The following is a 19,821-nucleotide window of genomic DNA, read 5'->3' as shown; positions in this document are numbered from 1 at the left end:
TGAAAACTCTCCCCTTTTTCATGACACATCCCTTACACTACCTGAGTCGCACACACACACACACACACACACATACGCACGCACGCGCGCACACACACAGACACACACACGCACGCACGCACACACACACACACACACACACGCACACACAAACTATAAACATATGTGTATTAATCAGTTCAATTTATTTTATTTATATAAGATAAGATAAGAAGATGGAACTTTATTTAGCCCCGTGGGGAAATGCAGGCGTTTATAGCAGAACCAGGGTCAGAGTGAAAAACAGAATTCACACAAGGTAAAAATAAAGATAAAATAGAATACAAATAAAGTGATAAAGTGATTAAGTAACTGTTGAAACAAGCTATCACAGTAAAACGTTGAGCATTTGAATGTTTTTTGTAGGGTGGCAAACATGTTTGAAAAATAAATCATAACAGCAGCGTTTTCGGTGTGTAATCAATGTTTGTAGTGGTCACATAGAGAAAGTAGGCTAGTACTGTACTCAGATCAGCTGGGCAATTTGTGACGACAACAAGCCCCTCCCCTTCCATGTCTCACAGGACACCTCCTCCCCAAAATCATTTCATACCTGAGGTGCCGGACACACCGGTTGTCAGGTGTGAAGAGATCGTCCATGTAATGTAAAACTGAAGAAGGCTTCTCGTCTCTGTCGATGTGTCAACACCAGTTTTATGTAGCAAAACCCGCCCTGAAGAGGTAAGTAAACAGATTTAATAATGTTCATTGAGTTTGTGTGCTGTATGTAATAATATGCATTAAACATACTTATTATTACCTTCGAGTAGCTGTGTGTAGTTCTCAGTTTCTATTAAAAGCAGTGTAAAGCCCTGTTATTTTTCACATATTCTGTGATCACATAGGCTAATGACACATTTGATTGCTGTGTATTGTTTTATTATTTTGATAACTATAACAAAAACAAAACACTGTATGATTAAACTGAACAGAGCATTTCTTTATTTGATTATTTAAGGATAGGCTATATTATCACAGTTGCTTTTTGTGTTCTTAATCTCTGTGGCTTGTTGTCTAAAGTAATACTTACATTATGGTGGGGCACTGAGGCATCCTTCCATTTAAGATTCAAAGGCATTATTGTCACATGCACAGTAGCTCCAGTGTAGATATAGCAATGAAAATCTTAAATTCCAAGCCAATCCTGATATTATTATTTTTTGTCTTGGCACAGAAAAATTGAGGATTTAAACTTGTTGTGTCTGATATATGAACGCAAAGATAAATTGTGATGCATTTATATGTGATTTGATCATTTGTAAGAATGGCTGCCATGTGCATATAACATTCATAATACCACAGACAAACTGCTAAATTCAAGTTTAATGCTGAATATTTAGCTTATTATTTTTAAAATGTCAATCTCTGCTTGTCTTCTGTCAGAACTGAAAGAAATGCCTCCTGTAGCCCGCCTTGCTCAAGCAATTTTGTTCAAACTCATGAAACTGAACTAGTTTTCACTGAGGTTATTGTATAAAAAACAAGAAAAACACAATTACAAAGGTGTAACCTCCTACCATTGTGGCATCCTGTAAATGACATGCTGGAGGAAGCTTTCCCACACCTTTTCAGGTGAATAATTGCATCAAGCAGTTCAGTGTTGTTAAAAAGATCAGGCAGTCTGATCCAGGGAGCATAAATCTGCCAATCAGGCTACCTCAGAACATTTTTAACAAGTCCAAAAACAGCAGGAATTCAACACAAGACTTGCAAGCAGTTAAGCTTCTAGGGGCTGAGTGGACTGTCACATATGCCTGTCTGTGTGTGTGCGTGCGTGCATTTGTGTGTGTGTGTGTGTGTGTGTGCGTGTGTGTGTGTGTGTGTGTGTGTGTGTGTGTGTGTGTGTGTGTGTGTGTGTGTGTGTTTGTATGTGTGCGTTTGAGCTTTATGAAATAGGGAAGTGCATAAAAGTGGTCTAAAGTCCATTACAGCTATTTCCAATGTTCACTTTTACACCAGTGAGTGAGATGAGCTAAAAAAACAAAAAATGTAAGTTGTGAAATATTTGTAAATTATATTTCTGTGTATTATATATAAACTGAACATTTATGTTTTGTTTGACTAATTTAACACAATACCACCAGTTTATAGTTGAATCCTATTTGGAGTTAATTCTGGTAAATCGATATTTGAAACCAGTCTCGCCTTCACAACTCTATAAGCTTATTTTGGGTAATGTTGCAGATCCCCTCGATGAAAGAGTTGATGAAATTATACTGTCGTGTTGATTCTCACATATTTCTTCATAGTATATCATGTTACGATTGCATCTGGTGAGGGCCTTTATGTATTGGCTACAACATGTACAAACAATTATTGCTTCTCCTCGTTGTTTTCCCTTTATATCTCCTTGTTTTAGGTCAAAACAAGGCACGCAGCCAAGCCACGGGTTTATATCGCATCATTAACCGCTTGTTGGTAATGTCACTTCCTGTTTCGCACCAAGCAGTGTGACGGTTTGTGCCAGGATGAGGAGAGATCTTCGGGGGGCACTGCTCCTGCTGCTAGCTGTGCAGTCCAGCAGTAAGTGGAAAGGCTCTTTAGTTAGTTGTTTTTGGTTAGTTGTTTGGTGAGTTGTTTGGTGAGTTGTTTGGTGAGTTGTTTGGTGAGTTGTTTGGTGAGTTGTTTGGTGAGTTGTTTGGTGAGTTGTTTGGTTAGTTGTTTGGTTAGTTGTGGGTCTGTTTACAATTTTTTTTATAAAAATACTTTCCTCCACTAATATATATATATGTAACTAGACAAACAGATTTTGGATTTATTTGTATAAGTTTGGAGATCTACCTCTGATATTTTTTCAGTGCCCACAGCATTACAAATTGTTCCATTACTGCTGAATGAAAAGTACCTAAGATAATTTTATTCTATAAAATAAATTAAACCAAACTATGTTAATAAACTGCTCACAGTATCTTCTCTAGATTATCCACCATGCCGGCAAAATGCATTATACAAAATAGATGTCACCGTTGCAAGAACAACTTATTCAATACTGTGTGCAGAAACAAATTCAATCTTCCTGGGTTGTTGGTTGGATGAAGAAATCTTAGATACACATATTTCAAAAACTTGTGCAGTTTCATTAAACAAAGGTTCAAAACAGCCCATTAACTTGTCGTTTTAAATGTGTTTCTGTTGTTTCATATATTACTGCTACTGAGTTTGGATTTACGCGCTGAGGTTTGTTTGTCTCATGTGTTGACAGGCATGTCTGCACCAGGGAAACCGGTCCTGCTCAGCTGCAGGTCCCCAGAGAAGGAGACGTTCACCTGCTGGTGGGAGCCAGGCTCTGACGGGGCGCTGCCCACCACCCACCACCTGTATTACGAGAGAGAAAGGTCAGTCCAATTAGCTTTGTTTTTAATGTACTTGGAATTTGAGAATTGTGCATGGATTCAACAGGTCACAGTAAAAGTTGTAGGAAAGGTGAGATCGAGGTGAATGACCCAAAACAAAACATCGAACCAGTACTCAAGGTATGTTTTGACCCCCAGAAGCCCCATAAAGACCAAGGAGTTTATCACCCACACCAGTGAAAGTGAAGCTTCTGTTGTTGAGTTGTAGTGTTGGAGACAGGCGAGTGGAAAACTACCGGCTCTCTTGCGGACACAGTAGTGCTCGGTCAGCTGGGCACGAATCTTTGTTGCTGTGCAAGTAGACTCCAAAACGTTTCACCTGTGTGACCCTCACTCGTCCTGGCCTGAGAAAATGTAAAAAAGCTGCTGGTTAAACATTTTTCAAATGTTGGCAGCATAAATTGTTAGGTCCACTAGTTTGGTTCGAAATATCGCGACAACTACTGTAAGGATTGCCATAAAACGTTATACAGACAAGGTCCCCTGAGGATGAATCCTTACTAGGGATCCCCAATGCCATTGATGTCAACCAATACTTTGGTTAATGCCCGAATAACTTCAATACTCACCCTCAGCTGTAGCTTGTGTTTAGTGCTTGTCATCAGCATGTTAGTTAATTGATGTTAGCATGTATATTTGCCTAATTCCAATCTTAAAAAAGGCCACAATACATGGCATTGTTTTTAATGACAAAAAGTCTGACATTAAGGATGATGTTGTAGTGGTTAATGAACAGACTGTGTAGACATCAAGTCCAGCCTTGTACTTGTTTATTGAATGTCAACATTTATTTACTGCCCACAGCACAGTTTTACGATGCTGACTTGCTGTCCTGTCAGCAGAATGCCCTGAGCAGTGTTCACTGGTCACTGAAGGTCTTATTTGTCTACGTACAGATTGGAGGGGACGTACGAGTGTCCGGACTATCTGTCAGCTGGGAGGAACTCCTGCTTCTTTGACAAGAACCACACCTCCATCTGGGTCGACTACTACCTGACTGTAATGGCCTCCAATGCCCTCGGTAATGCCACTTCAGACCCCTTCAAGATGGATGTGATGGAAATCGGTATGTTTCTACCAAACATAAGTAAAAATAAAGATATGAATCCAGTGGATTTGGCTCTTCACTGAACTACTTACTATAATGTCTTTATCAATGGTCACATTCCTTTATGGTCTGTTGCTTGACAACAACGAACCACAAAGGAAATAGTTGAGGTTTTCTGCCACTGATTAAATCAAATGAAGTTAAAACATGTTTAATTACTCATTCAATTATATTAGAGTATTGAATTATTTATAATCCAGAATATTTATAGAATATCTTCCTTGCTCACTGGTGTTTTTGTGTCACACTTGAAGAGATACCCTTTGACCTATTGACAGCCCCTCGATCTGTGTATTCCTTAGAGTAGAAGACAGCAAGCAGCAGAAAATGATCTGTAATGATTCAGCTAATCAGTTTTATTGGCTGTGCAGCCTTATTGAGTTTAGAAGAATGGAAAATGACTGACAGATGGAAAAGAGGCACAGAAGAAAAGCCTGAACAGAATGAGGAGGAACTGGTTTGGGACTGGTGTGAAACTTGTGTACAGTCCAGGATCAGATTTCACAGTTTTAGTTTGGTGTTTGAATGCGGTCTCCTTACTACTGTACATGTGGAGCAGGGAACACGTTGCATGCAGGAAAATAAGGAATAAACTTAATTAGATTTTGTCTGAGGGATCTTAACTTACAGAAATACCTCGACAACTATTGTATGGATTGACATGAAATGTACCTTTCTATAGCCCCACTGCTATATGTCAGTTTCCACTTATCCACTGAAATATTTCAACAAATATTGGATGGATTGATATAAAACTTGGTCCACACAAAATGTCCCTCTCAGGAGGAATGCTGATCTTATTTTGTGATCACTCAAATTTTCGTCAGGTAAACAGTTGTATTTGTCCAATACGTTGGTTATATTGTTTCTAATTATTTCGGGGATGTTTTCTCTTAACAATGACTGACAGGATCTATTTTATTTTTAAGTAAGTTTTGCATTGTTGTTTTGAATATATTAGCATGTTGGCTTAATCATTTAGCGCACAGCATTTCTTGTATGACTCTGGGCTCAGACTGTTGTTCTGTCTCGACAGTGAAGCCCGATGCTCCTGGAAATGTAACGCTGCGGGTGGAAGAGAGAGAGGCCAGTCCATGTCTCCACGTCAGATGGATGCCTCCCTCTAACACAGACACCAAGTCCGGTTGGGTCACTATTAAATATGAACTAAGGGTCAAAAAAGATAACAGCAACAACTGGAAGGTGGGTTTGAAATTGTAAAAACTGAATTCCTACAAAATAATTTTCACACAAACACATCCTTCACAGTGGCATCAAGTAGTATTACGGTTGTGTTTTTACCCTTTTGAGTTCCCAAAACTAAATGTGGACTCATGGGATGCTTCACAGTGTGTTTGTTGTGCAGGACAGTGTTTCACCACGAGGGCCAAAACTAGACAATCCATGATTTTAAATCTGTTATAAATGTTTTCAGATTCTTTTAGAGGTTTGTTTTAGAGCTGAAACCATAAGCTGATGAATTGATTGAGTACAAAGGTACCTGCTTCTCAATGGTGATCATTTGCTTAGTCCTATATGATAGCCAACTGAATATCTTTCACTTTTGGACTAAGGGTTGTAAAAAAATAAAAACACTTTATTGCCATTTTATGGCACAGATAATTAGTCAGAGAAAGATTATATGCAGATAAGTTTCAGCACTACTTTCTTCTTCATCACTTACTGTATGTTTGTATGAACAGTAATAAGCCCTTTTGTTTTGCAATTATAATCAGTTGACAAACTATATAAGATAATGTGACTGACTGTATTCAAGTCATCATTTGCAAAGTGAAGTGTGAAACAGGTCAAGACTAAATTTGCCTCTTTCACTTAATTTTCCTTTAGGAAACATGATTAACACAAATTAAAACAAGCAACTGGCTGGTAGAAAAAACTGGAAAAGTACAGAGTTGGAATAAAAATGTTCATTATTTTAGGAGGCATTTGGGGGCATTTGGGACCCAAAGTTGTCTGACCAAACTCGTGAAAGTTGTAATTATCTATAACTTCTCTTGAAATCAGGTACACTTTTAAACAGTCGTTTGGTCAATCCAGTAGAGGGCAATAACAGTCTCCTCCAGGACTGTCAACAGGAGTTTCAACTTTGACCCAATTCTATTCTACAGACTCTGTTTCTGTTTCATTCAGCATATTTTAATCATCCTACTGTAATTCAGTTAAAATAAATGTATTGCAGCAGTAATAATTCATTGGAGTCATTATGATACCTTTCTAAAAAAGAATGCCCATTAGAATAATTGAATAACATAAGGACATTAAATGAAAGAAAAACAAAACTATACAAATAAATTGTTTCACCTTATTTTTACTCCTTTTGAAAAAAAACATTTCTTTCTTTTATTTCTCCCTACCGTCGTTTTTGTTAGTTAGGAATCACAAAATCATTTGATTCCTAACTAACAAAAACGAGGGTAGTTTTCATTATCTGTGCAGTTTTTAAGATCACACAAAGTAAAAACAAGCTATAGTTGATACATATTGTGTTGGTTTATATAATATTGCAATACTTTTAGCCATTTTTGTTTGCAACTACCATTTGACCAAAATCTGACCTTAATCTGGGTATGAGGTCAACGTGGTGATTTTTGTCTTCTGTATTTCTCTAGGAGTACACGTCAGGCACGCAAACTCACTTCAGCCTGTACAGCGTCAGTCCTGGGGGGGTGTACACGGTGCAGGTCCGCTGCTTACTAGATCACGGCTCCTGGAGCGAGTGGAGCAACACCACCTTTGTGAAAATCTCCAACTGTAAGTCTAGGAAGCTCTTTGGTGAGGTAGCCACTGTTGCAAGCATGACTAATTACTGAAAATGTTTTTTATTTTGTCCTGTTGTACGTAGATCTTCAGAATGAGAGACCGTTGTCGATGTTGATTTCTATCCTCTCTGCCATCTTATTCATAATGGCAGGGTTGATTTTAATCGCGAAGAGGAAATCGTATGTATCTCCGGCAAAACATATGTATAACTCTTAATAGAGAGTCAAGATGAGGATACTTTGACTGACTCCCCTTTGTTCCCCAGGGTAAAGCAGTGGGTTCTCCCTCCTGTTCCTGGTCCAAAGATAAGAGGAATCAATTCTCAACTTCTCCAGGTAACACTGAATCATGATTTCCCACTTTTGGGGATTTTGTTGAGGTCATAATGTACTGAAATTACTCTAAATAACTTCCAGAGTGGGGGATCTGACGACGTCGGCAATGCCCTGATCATCAAACAGAGCTTTCCTCCTATTTACTTTGTCTGGGAGGACCAGATGGAGGATTACCTAATTGTGACTGAAAATGAAGATTGGCTTTCGTCCAACTCTCAGAAAAGGAAGAAAAGCTTGATTCCTGCTTGCTTCCACTTCGATTCGGAAATCCATTCTAAACAGTCACCCTGCCACCAAAATGACTGGGAAAAGGATGAGGAAATGAGCCAAGTGGATAACAACAACAAACCATTCACAAACACAGGTTATGTGGATTTTCAGAGACATGTGGAAAACGTACAGGAGGCAGATGTGAAGCATGTGGACTACAGCAGAGTTAAAGAGGTGAAAGGTGACAATGTTCTTTTCCTCGAGAAAGAAAAGGTCCAGAGCTCTGGCTACATGGACTTTCAGAGACAAGAGGGAATACCAGAGGACTACAGCAGGGTGAAAGAGGTGGAGAGTGATCATTTGGTCGTCCTGCAGAAACAGAATGCAGCTGACATGTCCTGTAAAGACGAGGGAAACCACTACACAGACTGTGCCCTTCACAAGCCAAGAAAACCTCATGTATGCACAGAACTCAGCGATAGTGGATATGTAGATACAATCCCTGCACCACCTTTGATGTAAAGTTTTTGTTTTATATTCAGTGTACAAATATAAAAGTAATATGTCCTGATTTATTGTTGAGAGTTAAAGAAAAAGGCTGCAAATATTCTATATTTGTTGTCATAATTATTGTCTGGATTGCATTGAAATTTGGAACAGACATTCATGTTCAACAGAAGATAAACCGACCTTTTCCTTTTTACAACATCCATGATATTGATATTTTAGTGTTAGAGTGAAAATGTAACAACCATGGGATAGATTTCTGTAAAATGTGTTAGATTTTTAAAAGTTTTTTTTTTTATGATATACTCTAATGACATTGACTGCTCTCCTGCTTCCAATGATTCAAACTATTTACTTATACATTGAAAAAGCTTGAGATCAAAATTGTGCGGGTGCTAGTGGAGCCTCGCAGATGGGGGTGCTCCATGTAACGATAGAGTATTCCAATGTCTTGACACGGGTGATATCTTTTTATGAATCTGTTTTTAAAGAAACAAAGATAGCAGACAGTGCATTTGAAAGGTTTGTTTATTGTTGCACTTTTGTATGGCTGAGTGTAAGCCCTGGATTGCCTCAGTTTAAGGACAAAAGAAGAGTGCATGCATTTTGTTTTTCACTGGTTTATTTTCCATCTACTTTTTTCCAGCTCTGTCATAAGATGTTTTACCTCTTTTCCCCAAATAAACAGTTTCTTCTATAATTCAACATTTCCAAGATTCTTTATTTAAGTCAAGAGTTCAACTATTTACTCTTACACATGACACATAATTAAAATATCAAAAAATATCAAAAGAATGTTCTATATCTTTTTCATTTTAAACTTTTAGAACTTTTAGAAGACTCTCTCCGAGTTTGGGGATTCCTCAGGAAAGCGTACTCGGTCCACTTCTCTTACTCATGTTTATTAATGACCCCCACTAACTTTTAGTAAACACTGCATTTATTCAATTCAATTGACACCGTACAATTCAGCTTGAATTTAAAAAAAAATGTATCAACTATAACCTGAATTTTTATTTCCTGTTTTACATGGGACTGACAAATCTATAAAAGAAAAGATATTGCTTGTATCTTGATACTCACAGGAAATGTTTTCCATACCCACCCTTTCCTTGAGAATGTATACTTTCACATTAGTTTTCATCCCACTGGAATTGGTTAAAATCTTCATGCAGTTTTAAATTCCCATTGAATCACAGTTTGGTCTCTCACCACCACAGAACTTTGCCACTTTACAGGTAGTCTTTTCCCTAGGGCTATTTCACTTTTCTTTCATTTGTAATTCCTTAGAGCCAAGAAATAGTCAGAGCCCACAAAACCATAAACCGGTTCATGTTCATCTTTACACGACAGTTTGCAATGACAAAGCAAATGAAGACATTATGTGTTAGTTATGAAGCTTTAAAGGCTGTGCTCACTCCCATGATGCTTGATCTGAGCAGCTGGTGGCTGTAGTCTAAGATTCATTCAAAATGTTGAGGCAACTTCCTAAGGAAAGTCTTTCTGCTGTTCCCTGAAAATTGTTTAAGACATTTTAGAAACAAGTTGACATTACATCTTCTTTCACAATTTAAACATATTAATTATTTCTCAATATTCATAAGTCACAATGTAAGTATTCTCTTCTGTACAGTGTTCATCTGAGTCCTCTGAAATTGAACTAATTTAAATTAGTTTTAAAATTTCAAATGTTGCCATTTATTGCTTTTTTCAAAGCGTGATTGACACCTATCACTTTGGGATTCTTCCTGTTGTATCATTAGGCTATTTTATAATTGTATAATTCCTTACTATGTGGGTTCAAAGATAACTCACAAAACAACCATTTAAATTAAATGAACAGCTTGTAATGTTCCTTAACATTATCATATGCTGCCATTCACACCTAATCACAGGTAGTTCTACAAACGAGGGAACAACTAAAAATACAGGCTCTACTATGTAGTGCATTTTCATTCCTATGCAAGAAGGGGCACTTTGGACTCAAAGATGGATGATCTAAGATCAATAGGATTTTGAGCTTGTGAAATGAAAATAAATTAGACGCTTTGTAAACCTGTAAAAATCTGTGCAAAAATGTACAGGAAAATGTGTAATTATTTTGAAAATGGGTAAATAGATGATTCCACGTATTTCATCAATGGGAGGGAACACAAACAATAAGAACAAATAATAATGAGTACAGACTGTGTGAGAAACTCAGTGCTCCAACTTCCCACAGTGTGTGACACTGAATCCACATCCAACACTTCCCCATCAACGCAGTGCACAAAGGAAATCTGAAACCTAAAAGTGTGGCTTTTTTTAAGTTTCATCTTTGTTATAATGTATTGTTAGTGTATATTGGTTTAATATGCTGTTGTTTTTATACTAAAAGCAAAAACAGTATACTATAAAAGGTGACAACTTCAGTGTCATGTACAGGGTGGATGCATTGAGTTTCTCAATATATTTTCCTAACAAGAAACATTATATTTGAATTCAAAAGCTTGAATATCGTATTTAGTTTCCTCCTCCCATTTCACAAGTTGTAAATCTTATTTGACTTTATTTAAGCCCTATTTCAGTTTGCGTTTGGCAGGGCACTTTCGTAGCATGTCATTCACCTTGTTCATTTCTACATTTCCTGTTCTAACTCTAATGTCCCTGAATAATCGCAGACAGGATATACTTTAAACTGAATTGACAAGAGGTCAAAAAGCACCATAATGGTTTCAGGGCAGAAGTCACCACTGGTCATTTCTTTGTACTGTGTAACTGGTTGATTTTCTACACACGGTACATAAACCCCTTTACGTCCTCTACTCTGATCACAGACCACATGGTTCAAAATTCATATTGTGGGATTTCTTCAAGTGAGTGGTTTGGTCCTATAAAGTCAGTGATTAATCCTCTCCAGTTTCTAACCCACACAAACTCTAACATACACTGCTCTGCCTGATTATCTTCAGCTCAAAACTAAAATATTACTTAAGATTTTCTAAAAGAAAATAAGACATTCATTGCAACTTTACCAAAATGATTAACTTCCTGACAAAATCCTAAGGTTGAGATGAATCACTGAAGCAGAACGGCTTGCATGAATCCTTTTCTGCATGTTGGATTATCCCATCCAAGTTTCTTCCAAACATATAATCAGCACGATTAAGTTCATTATTTGTTTAGGCACAGAGAGATTGGCCACTGTCAACTCTTCTCATCTTCTTCAGTGTTTTCTGTACATTCACTGTCTACGCGCTTGGTGCTTAGCTGCTCTTCAAAGTTCAGAAATGTGTGGTTGCAATCCTTCTCCAACATTTTCTTCCAAATTTTCACTGGAAGGAGAAATACAAAAAGATAATTATTTGACTTTCAGCAGTGCATTCTGTTATTGTATTAAAAGGTCACCTATTATGCAAAATCCACTTTTTCATGTCTTTTATACATAAATATTAGGGCTGTCAGTCGATTAAAATATTTAAATCGCGATTAATCGCATGATGTCCATAGTTAATCGCGATTAATCGCACATTTTTTATCTGTTCTAAATGTACCTTAGAGGAATATTTTTTAAGTTTATAATACTCTTATCAACATATGAGTGGACAAATATGCTTTATGCAAATGTTTGTTTATTATCATTGGAACAATGACAAATATTCTCCTGAATATTCTCAACACAACAACCTGGAACCTCTCTCTTCTCTCTCTCTCCCAATCCTGTCTACTTCTTTGCTCTGAGCCAGTTGCTCAAACAGACAAGCCTGTTTACAGTTGTCGGCGAAATGCCGCTCCTCTGTCTTCAGAAGTTCCCACTGTGGGTCAAAATAATGCGCTGTGATGTGCAGTCGACACGTTGGATGCGATCCGAATTATCTAACGCAGCCCCTCGTCCTCCACAATGTTAAGCTGTAGCCACCCATTTAGCTATCGCTGTTGTTGTCCAGGCGTCTCCCCGGCAAACTTTCAAGCGTGGTCTGCCGCAAGCGAGCGGCAGGAGCGGGGCTGTCAGCATCAGCTGTGTGCTTGGCTTGCTGTTTAAAAACACCTTTTCTTGTATCCATATCTCTCGCTAGAATCTCCCACCATCCAACTAACAACAACAACGTCAAGCCTTTGGGCTCTGAAACTACGGGGCGGGCCGAGGACAAATGCACATGCGTTAATCGCACGTTAAAATAATTAGTGGCGTTAAAAAAAAATTGCGTTAACGCGTTATTAACGGGTTATTAACGCGTTAACTTGACAGCCCTAACAAATATGTGTTCCCTCTGTGTAAAGAGGTTCTGAAAGTTTCAGGAAAATATATTCTCTCTATTTTTGTCCCAATCCATTTATATAGAAACGTTCCACTTTGTGATGTCACAACTGTTTTTTGGCTTGTGTAACCATTAGCCAATAAAACAACCAAGGTAACACCCGCCAACCGTATCACCTGAATATCCTCCTAGAGTACCATTGTGTTTTTTTAACCAATCATCTCTCAGAGGGTAGTGGCCAGCAGCAGCTCAATTGCATTTAAAGCTACAGACAGAAGATCAGCACCTTTGAAACAGAGGGGATTATGGGATGCTACAATGCATGATCTGTTTGGTATTTCGAGCCAAACACTTCAGAGACATGTTTTGTATATATCTGAGCCCTCTAATACATTTTAGAAAAATAGTTTAGGGGACCTTTAAAGCTTTCACTTATTTTTACTTTGTTAGACCCATTCATATAAAGATGGCATCACAGCAGACACTTACTGTACTCCGGCTCCTCTGGCTGTGTGGGGTCAGGACTGGGCTCCGCCTCCTCAGCCGGGCTGCTGATCTGCAGCTCTTCCTCATTGTTCCCTGCCTCCTCTGCCTCTTCCTGGCCTGTCTGCTCCAGGCTTGACACCATCGTCTCATAGGCTTTCCTGGCCTCAGACGACAACTCTATCATCTTATGATAGAAGTCCTGTGGGTAAGAAAGTTTCAGCTTGTTAAAACAACTTTGTATATGCTTATTTTAAACAGCTTTAAGGCTCATTTCAAGGACATCTTTCTTTTAAGTGATAAGTACGCAGAACATGAATATAAACCCCACCTGTGCACCATCATAGTTGAAGATGCCCACCAGGCTGACAGGCACTGCCTTGTTGACGCAGCGACCCAAAGCTTTCCTGGAGAGGGCAAACACAAACGGCACCCCTTGTTCACGACAAGTGTCGATGATGGTGTAAAGAGCCTCGTCCAGGCCGCCTTTGGACTGGATGCGTTCACAGTTGGGTGAGATGACGACACACTTGACCTTCCTGAGTTTGAGGTGCTTCAGGACTTCTCTGAGCCCCATCACAATGCGTCTTTTCATGCGGGCCTTCATGGGGTCCTTCTGGTAAAGGCGGTCCTGGAATCGAACCAGCTCCTTCAGCAGAGTCGTTACACACTCATCCACGGTTTTGCTCAGCATCTGGTTGCAATAGCTGTACAACAAATATACAAGATAAATGTGAGACAAACAGTGATTCATTAAGTAATTGTGTGAGATCAAATGTTTTAGACAGAGAACAAACATAGTTTACAACTTGAGACTGGATGTGCAGGTTTCGGTCTTACTCTCTGAACTTCCTGCTGTGGATTTTGGGTCGACTGGGTTGGCAGGGCACAGGTGAGATGGGTTGTTGCTCTACAATCTCCTCTTTCTCCTCCTCTTCATCGCCCTCTTTCACCATTTGGCTTGTGCAGTTCATCTCTGACTGATCTTCAAGTTCTTCTGTAGGTGTAGGACTCCGGAGCTCACCTGCAGAAGCACAAAATACCAAATACATCAGTTATCAGCTGTAATCAAAGATCTAATGTTATGTGTTGTTTCTAATGCTTGATCTGACCTGGTACATTTGTGTCACACTGCTCTTCTTTTTCTGCATCACTGGTAGGTTTTAACTCATTTTCCGGCAGCAGCCCTCTCTCCTCCAGCAAACGCTTTTGTTTCCTCTCCTCTCTTTCTTTTAAAATGACCTGAATATAAGACAGAAATATAAGAGACAAAACAAAGGCTGAAATATCTGTGTTTGTTCCAGAGTCAGAGATTGACTTACCTTTTTAAGAGGAGTGGGTTTCTTGGCTTTTGGCACCTCTCTCTGCTTTCCTTTCTTCACCAAAGGGCTGGTGGAATCCAGGGGATTGTGTGCAATTTTATCCTGCTGCCAGGGAGGCTTTTTCTGGACTAATGGTTGCTTCTGGACAACTGGTAGTCCTCCACCAACTACAGAGAAATCATTTTATTTTACATGCCTTACACCAACAGATCAATAAGCATTGTCCCAGGAATGCAAGTGTAATCAAACAACATATACTTAAAATAGTATTTAACAGAGAGATAAAGAAAGAAAGAGAAATAGAAAGCCATTAAATTATAGTCCAAGATGCCCACCTGAGAGAACGAGTGGTTTGGCGTCCTGCTTGACCTTTTGAGATTGCCTCTTTTCCAAAGCGGCCAACATGTTTCCGATGTCCAGCTGAACAGGAACTTTGCTTTTCTTCCCAGACACCTTTTCAGCTTTCTAAAAATCAGGAGACCAAAAATCATCTCAACAATTTGTGTACTTCACTCTGCATCAGCCAATCAGATTGCTACTCCATCACTGCAAGCTGGACCAAGGTCCCCGAACACGGCACTTTTCTATGGTACATTACATTTTCACAATCAATTGATCAACATAAGTGTATAAATAAAATGTTCACAACACAATAGAAGTAAGACTTATGAAAACACTTAACATGGTTTGGCAAAATGGTGGAATGAGCTTTCCATTGACATCAGGACCGAAAGTCTACATATCCTGTGTCGAAACTGAAAACCCACTTTTTTTGCTTGTACAGTTTCCTTAAGGATACACACAGTTTGAAAACAATTCACACTTTTATTTGTGATAAAAATACCAACCTGTCCTTTCTTAGATGTCTCTGTTGGCTGAGATTTTCCAGCAGCTGATTTTTCCTTGGTTTGGTCAGCAGACTGATGCTGAACAATTTCTCTTTGGTTTTCCTTAAAAAGGAAAAGAAATAACACAATATGTGTTTTGCAAATGACTTCCAACTACAAAGCAAGGAATCTCTGTCTCTGTTGGTTAATCTCGGCTACTTTACACTTGGCAGGAGTTTTGCTGAGGACCCAAGGGCATGCGCTGTCCTGACTAGGTGAGCATTCAATATTGATCAACTACATTTTTAAATAAAAAAAGCTAATTCCGATTCTACTAATTAAATCCCTACATGCTCTAGTTGGTAGCTGCAGTATGAGCAAGCCCGTTGCCAATAGGGGGCTTAAGAGTTAGGGGCTTAGTTCTATTTTGTCCCCTCGGTTTATGCTTTTCTGGCTTTTCCTGAGACTCCAAACATGAACATATCAAACCGATCCTTGCGAATTGATTTTAAAAAGTAACTGATTACTTACAAAGCCCTGAGAGGCCTTGCACTAGTACTGCATCATTTTAAAAGACATGAACCTGTGGATTTTCCACCTATGTAATTTCATATTAGCAAAACCAGACAAAGACTCAGTGTTTTGATTATGTGAACCCATCTGGGAGAAGAAATAACTGATTTCTACCTCATTGCATAGTTTTGCTGCATAGCTGCTGGTTGTCAATCTATCTGCCCCAGTCAGAGCAGGAGTCAAGCCTGGGAACTCTTCCTCATCCTGAGAAGACAAAATGCAACAAAATCATCCTCCATCCTACACGTACACAAATATACTTAAAGGGCCCATGTCATGCTTTTCCGGTTATTACCCGTCCCCTTGTGTGTTATGAAGGTTTTTATGCATGTAAACGGTGTGCAGAGTCAAAACCCTCAAAGTACACCCTGTAGCGAGTAAAACTCTAACACAGAAAATACCTCCCCAAAACGCCTCGTTGGAGATACGTCATTGTCCATTTGATTCTTCCATTTCGTTCCGGGTACGGCATGATGTCATGCCGTACCCGGAACGAAATGGACCAATCCGTGGAGCCGTTACGTTACGTCCGCGAAGCCGTTACGTTAAGCCCCCGCTGATTGGTTCAAATTGACCAATCCACGGACTTCCTCGCACACACACACACACACTATGTGCAGGCAGCAGCTCAGCTGATTTCTCCTCCCTGGCTGCAGGCTGATAACAGGCAGTTGGGATCGCGGCGAAATTCTCTCTGCAGACCCATTCTCACAGCGTTTATCAACCTTTTTCTTACTCAATATCAAGCCACACTTATTGTTCTTACTTCGGCTGTGACTTTGTGTGTGCTCAAGATGAGTTTGGCTGTGTTTCGCTATGTATCCTAAACAAGGAAACAACACCTCCACGGAGCTCAGCGCGATTCAGAACGTCCCGACCAATCAGAGCACACTGTGCTCACAGGGAGGGTGGGGGCTGGAGCTATTGGAGCTACAACAAGCCGTTAAAGGCAGAGAGTGAAATTCAGTGAATACACGTAGTTTACAGAGATGCTGTATGAGAAACCAATGTGAGTTTGGAAAAATGCACAGTATAAATCTATTCTAGTAGACCTCAACAATGGAATTATGATCAGTGGAAATGGCCATGACATGGGCCCTTTAAATATATTATATATAGAAAAAGAGACATCATTTTCATTTACCTCAAATTTGGGAGGTGCCTGATACATTGCTGGCTCTTCGGCCTCAGCTTCTGCATCTTCACCAGCACCTTTAGACTTCTTCTTCTTTTTCTTTCTCTTTTTCTTCCCTGGAGCTCCCTCTTCCTGCTGTGCAGTCATTTCTTCCGTCTGAAGAGAAGGGACAGAAAACAATGTTGCACAAGGGACTGCAGAAAAACCCAGATAATTACCTGACAAAGACATGTAATACTTAAAAGGTACTGACACCTTTAACAGAATAAAAAGCCATTTATCAGGCAAGAAAGATCAAGTTCAAATACTTTTAAAACTAAATAAAACAATTTTTAAGACTTTTCAAAATCTGCAACACCCTGTAAAAATCAATATCCTAGGCTGAATTCAAATATAAATGTAATCTAACCTGCATGTGGTTGCTGTTGATGGTCTTCTCTTTAGGAACAGGTTTCTTTGGAGGCTGAGAGGCAACATTAGCCCAGGAGGTTACCTCAGGCTGACCTGCTCACAGAAATAAACACATAGATGAAATGAAATATAACTGACACTGCCTTATAGTCATTGAAAGGCTGACTACGGGTACTTTCTCTTACCTGTTGACATAGCTGATGAATCTGGCTTAGCATTGGTGTACATTTTTCGGGGGTCAGTCTGTGTTGGGGATTCTTTCCTGGCAGACTATTCAATAGAAAATTACAGTAACACCAAATGTATGAGTAGAACTCTACGTTTGTGGAGCATTCAGTGCGAACTGCACAACATCACATTTCATTTCACACCTTCCATGAAGATGCTGATGTTTGTGTTTGTGGGCTCAGGGTTGGAGGAGGAGTTAGACCCCAGCCTTCTCTTGAAGCAATCGGAGGGCCCGGTTTGCCCATCGGACCCCCAGCTAACTCTGGGAAGTCAGTCATCTTCACTTCAAATGGGGCCAAGTCTTCCTTTGCTGGTTTGGACTTCCCTTCAGAGTTTGGGGCAGACCTGGCACTTCTAAAACCTAAAAGGTGCAATAACAAGCAAAGTTTAATAAACATTATTACAATTATTCAGGAATAATTCAACAAAGCCATGGGTGATGCCTAGTACCTTTTTTCTGGGCTTCCAGTGAGTTCTTGCCCAGAAATCTGGCTTGCGCAGGGAAGCCAATGTTGCCTTTTGATGTCTGTGAAGTTGGAAAAAAATCGCTGAAATTACTTTCACAAAGAATTCTTTTTCCTGTAAAATGATAGAGGTTCAAATTAAACTAACCTTTGCTTGTGCATCCTGTGTGGACCTTTCTCTCTGCAGGACATCCTCCCTGGTGTCTTTAACTCGACGGCTGCTGCTGTAGCCATGAATTCTTGACACGCCTACTACTTTTCCCTCTGCTGTTGCTCCATTTGTATTTGATGGATTCTGCTTCTGGCTCTGACCTGACGACCAGTTCCTTAACAAAGTTTGGATATTTACACAAATAAGGGGCTAGAGGTCGGTCTATGAATTCCCTTTTTCTTTGTTTTGTTTCATTTTTCCACAAGGAGACAAATACCTTTTGTCAGTTTGTGTATGCTCGTTGAAGGCTATTATAATTACATTTTCACAATCAATTGATCAACATAAGTGTATAAATAAAATGTTCACAACACAATAGAAGTAAGACTTAAAATGGTCTGGCTAATGAAAGCTTAAGTACTTGCAGAATTCTTATGGTTCTGAGTTTGTGTCTTCATGTTTCATTGCAGTTTTTGTTAGTCACTTTGGATAAAAGCATAATCTAAATGAAAAGCAATGTAAAGACTATCCCTTATCATACATCCAGTATTGCAATCTTTTTAGAAACAAATCCTGATACAGATTTAAGAGAACAGTTGACTTTATTTCAGTTGACTGTCGGTCTGTTACTATCTTTGAAAGACCTTTGACTACTTGCACTAATAAAACAAACACCATGCACAAACAATAAAGACACACCAAAAAGTGATTGATTGCCCAAATCAAGATATTAAAACAAAATCTCTGATCATACGCCTACCCTCTTAAACTCTGTTCGGACACATAAGGATTTGGCAGCATTAGAGGTGGGGATGAGGCTGTGTGTGGCTCTGCAGGATCCTTTCTCTGTCTCCACTGCTGCCTCAAGTCAGGAGACTGCAGGGCAGCAGATGACAGTTTGCTCTCCTGGGAAAAATAAAGATTGTCAACAGTCTGCTGGAATACGACCTTTGGCTAGTTATTCAAGTGAAGCCTTGTATTGCCACACTTATATCAAAACTACTAGATCACTTTAGACACACACTTCTCTCAGACTAAATAGTTGGTTAGTCTCAACTTTTGTTTCTAGTTCAGTTAAAGATTAAACTATTTAGCCGCGTTAGCTCAAATCAACATCTAGGTTAGCTAACGTGACATAGACCTAACTTTTGAGTATACTTTCAAAGCTAAATGCATTACAAAAAGTCTTAAAAAACAGCATATTGATCTGGTAATATGGCTGTTAACTTAAAGTAACATCTACACAACCACTTAAGTTATCCAAAAGTTAGCAGTTAGCTACACACGACAGCGTTTTTTAGCGTTACTGGCTAACTTGCTAGCTAAAAAACAATCGTAACGTTATTTCTGGTAAACTACCTTGTCCATATTCGGATTTTCCTATATGTAGTCACATATCCGCATGTTCACTCTGTCTGACTTCCACGTGTTGTCAGGCTCCCTGTCACAACGCTGCTGCGTTTATAACTACTTCAACAGTGTGTAAGCTCTACGGGCTAACAACCTGTTTCATAGCATAGCATAGCAGCTAGCTTAGTTCAGCCTGAAACTGCTGATGAGTGTGTGTGCAGTGAGGAGAGCTAACAGCGACATCTTCTGGTTTACATCCCAACTAACACATCTTCAGAAGCTCCAAACAACATTAACTATAATAAT

At 39.2% G+C, this 19,821-nt stretch overlaps 2 protein-coding genes across 4 annotated transcripts; one reads left to right on the top strand and one right to left on the bottom strand.

The window, feature by feature from the left end:
* Nucleotides 1-580: 580 nt before the first annotated feature.
* prlrb (prolactin receptor b) lies at nt 581-9,038 on the top strand. Of its 3 annotated transcripts, none has more exons than XM_034117717.1 (9): nt 581-720; nt 2,399-2,562; nt 3,242-3,374; nt 4,289-4,458; nt 5,537-5,703; nt 7,131-7,272; nt 7,364-7,460; nt 7,547-7,616; nt 7,698-9,038. In XM_034117717.1, exons 2-9 carry the CDS (start codon nt 2,508-2,510, stop codon nt 8,346-8,348), a joined length of 1,485 nt encoding a protein of 494 aa, XP_033973608.1. In that variant the 5' UTR covers nt 581-720; nt 2,399-2,507; the 3' UTR covers nt 8,349-9,038. The 3 variants fall into 3 exon arrangements, with proteins under 3 accessions (XP_033973608.1, XP_033973607.1, XP_033973606.1); XM_034117716.1 differs by having other exon boundaries at nt 606-720; nt 2,489-2,562; XM_034117715.1 differs by having other exon boundaries at nt 606-720; nt 2,486-2,562.
* LOC117472495 (selenocysteine insertion sequence-binding protein 2-like) lies at nt 9,037-19,693 on the bottom strand. Its single transcript, XM_034117714.1, has 17 exons — nt 19,525-19,693; nt 18,926-19,071; nt 18,163-18,340; nt 18,001-18,076; nt 17,694-17,911; nt 17,508-17,592; nt 17,321-17,415; nt 16,921-17,067; nt 15,891-15,980; nt 15,225-15,326; nt 14,712-14,841; nt 14,377-14,543; nt 14,167-14,296; nt 13,895-14,078; nt 13,386-13,761; nt 13,061-13,256; nt 9,037-11,647 (listed from the first exon to the last, which is right to left on the bottom strand). The coding sequence occupies exons 1-17, from the start codon at nt 19,531-19,533 to the stop codon at nt 11,520-11,522; spliced, it is 2,457 nt and encodes an 818-aa protein (XP_033973605.1). The 5' UTR covers nt 19,534-19,693; the 3' UTR covers nt 9,037-11,519.
* Nucleotides 19,694-19,821: the final 128 nt, after the last annotated feature.

The sequence above is a fragment of the Trematomus bernacchii genome, unplaced genomic scaffold (assembly GCF_902827165.1).
Source record: "Trematomus bernacchii unplaced genomic scaffold, fTreBer1.1, whole genome shotgun sequence".
NCBI classification, from domain to species: domain Eukaryota; kingdom Metazoa; phylum Chordata; class Actinopteri; order Perciformes; family Nototheniidae; genus Trematomus; species Trematomus bernacchii.
The sequence above is the reverse complement of the archived record's forward strand: the minus strand, read 5'-3'. Positions and strand labels throughout refer to the sequence as shown.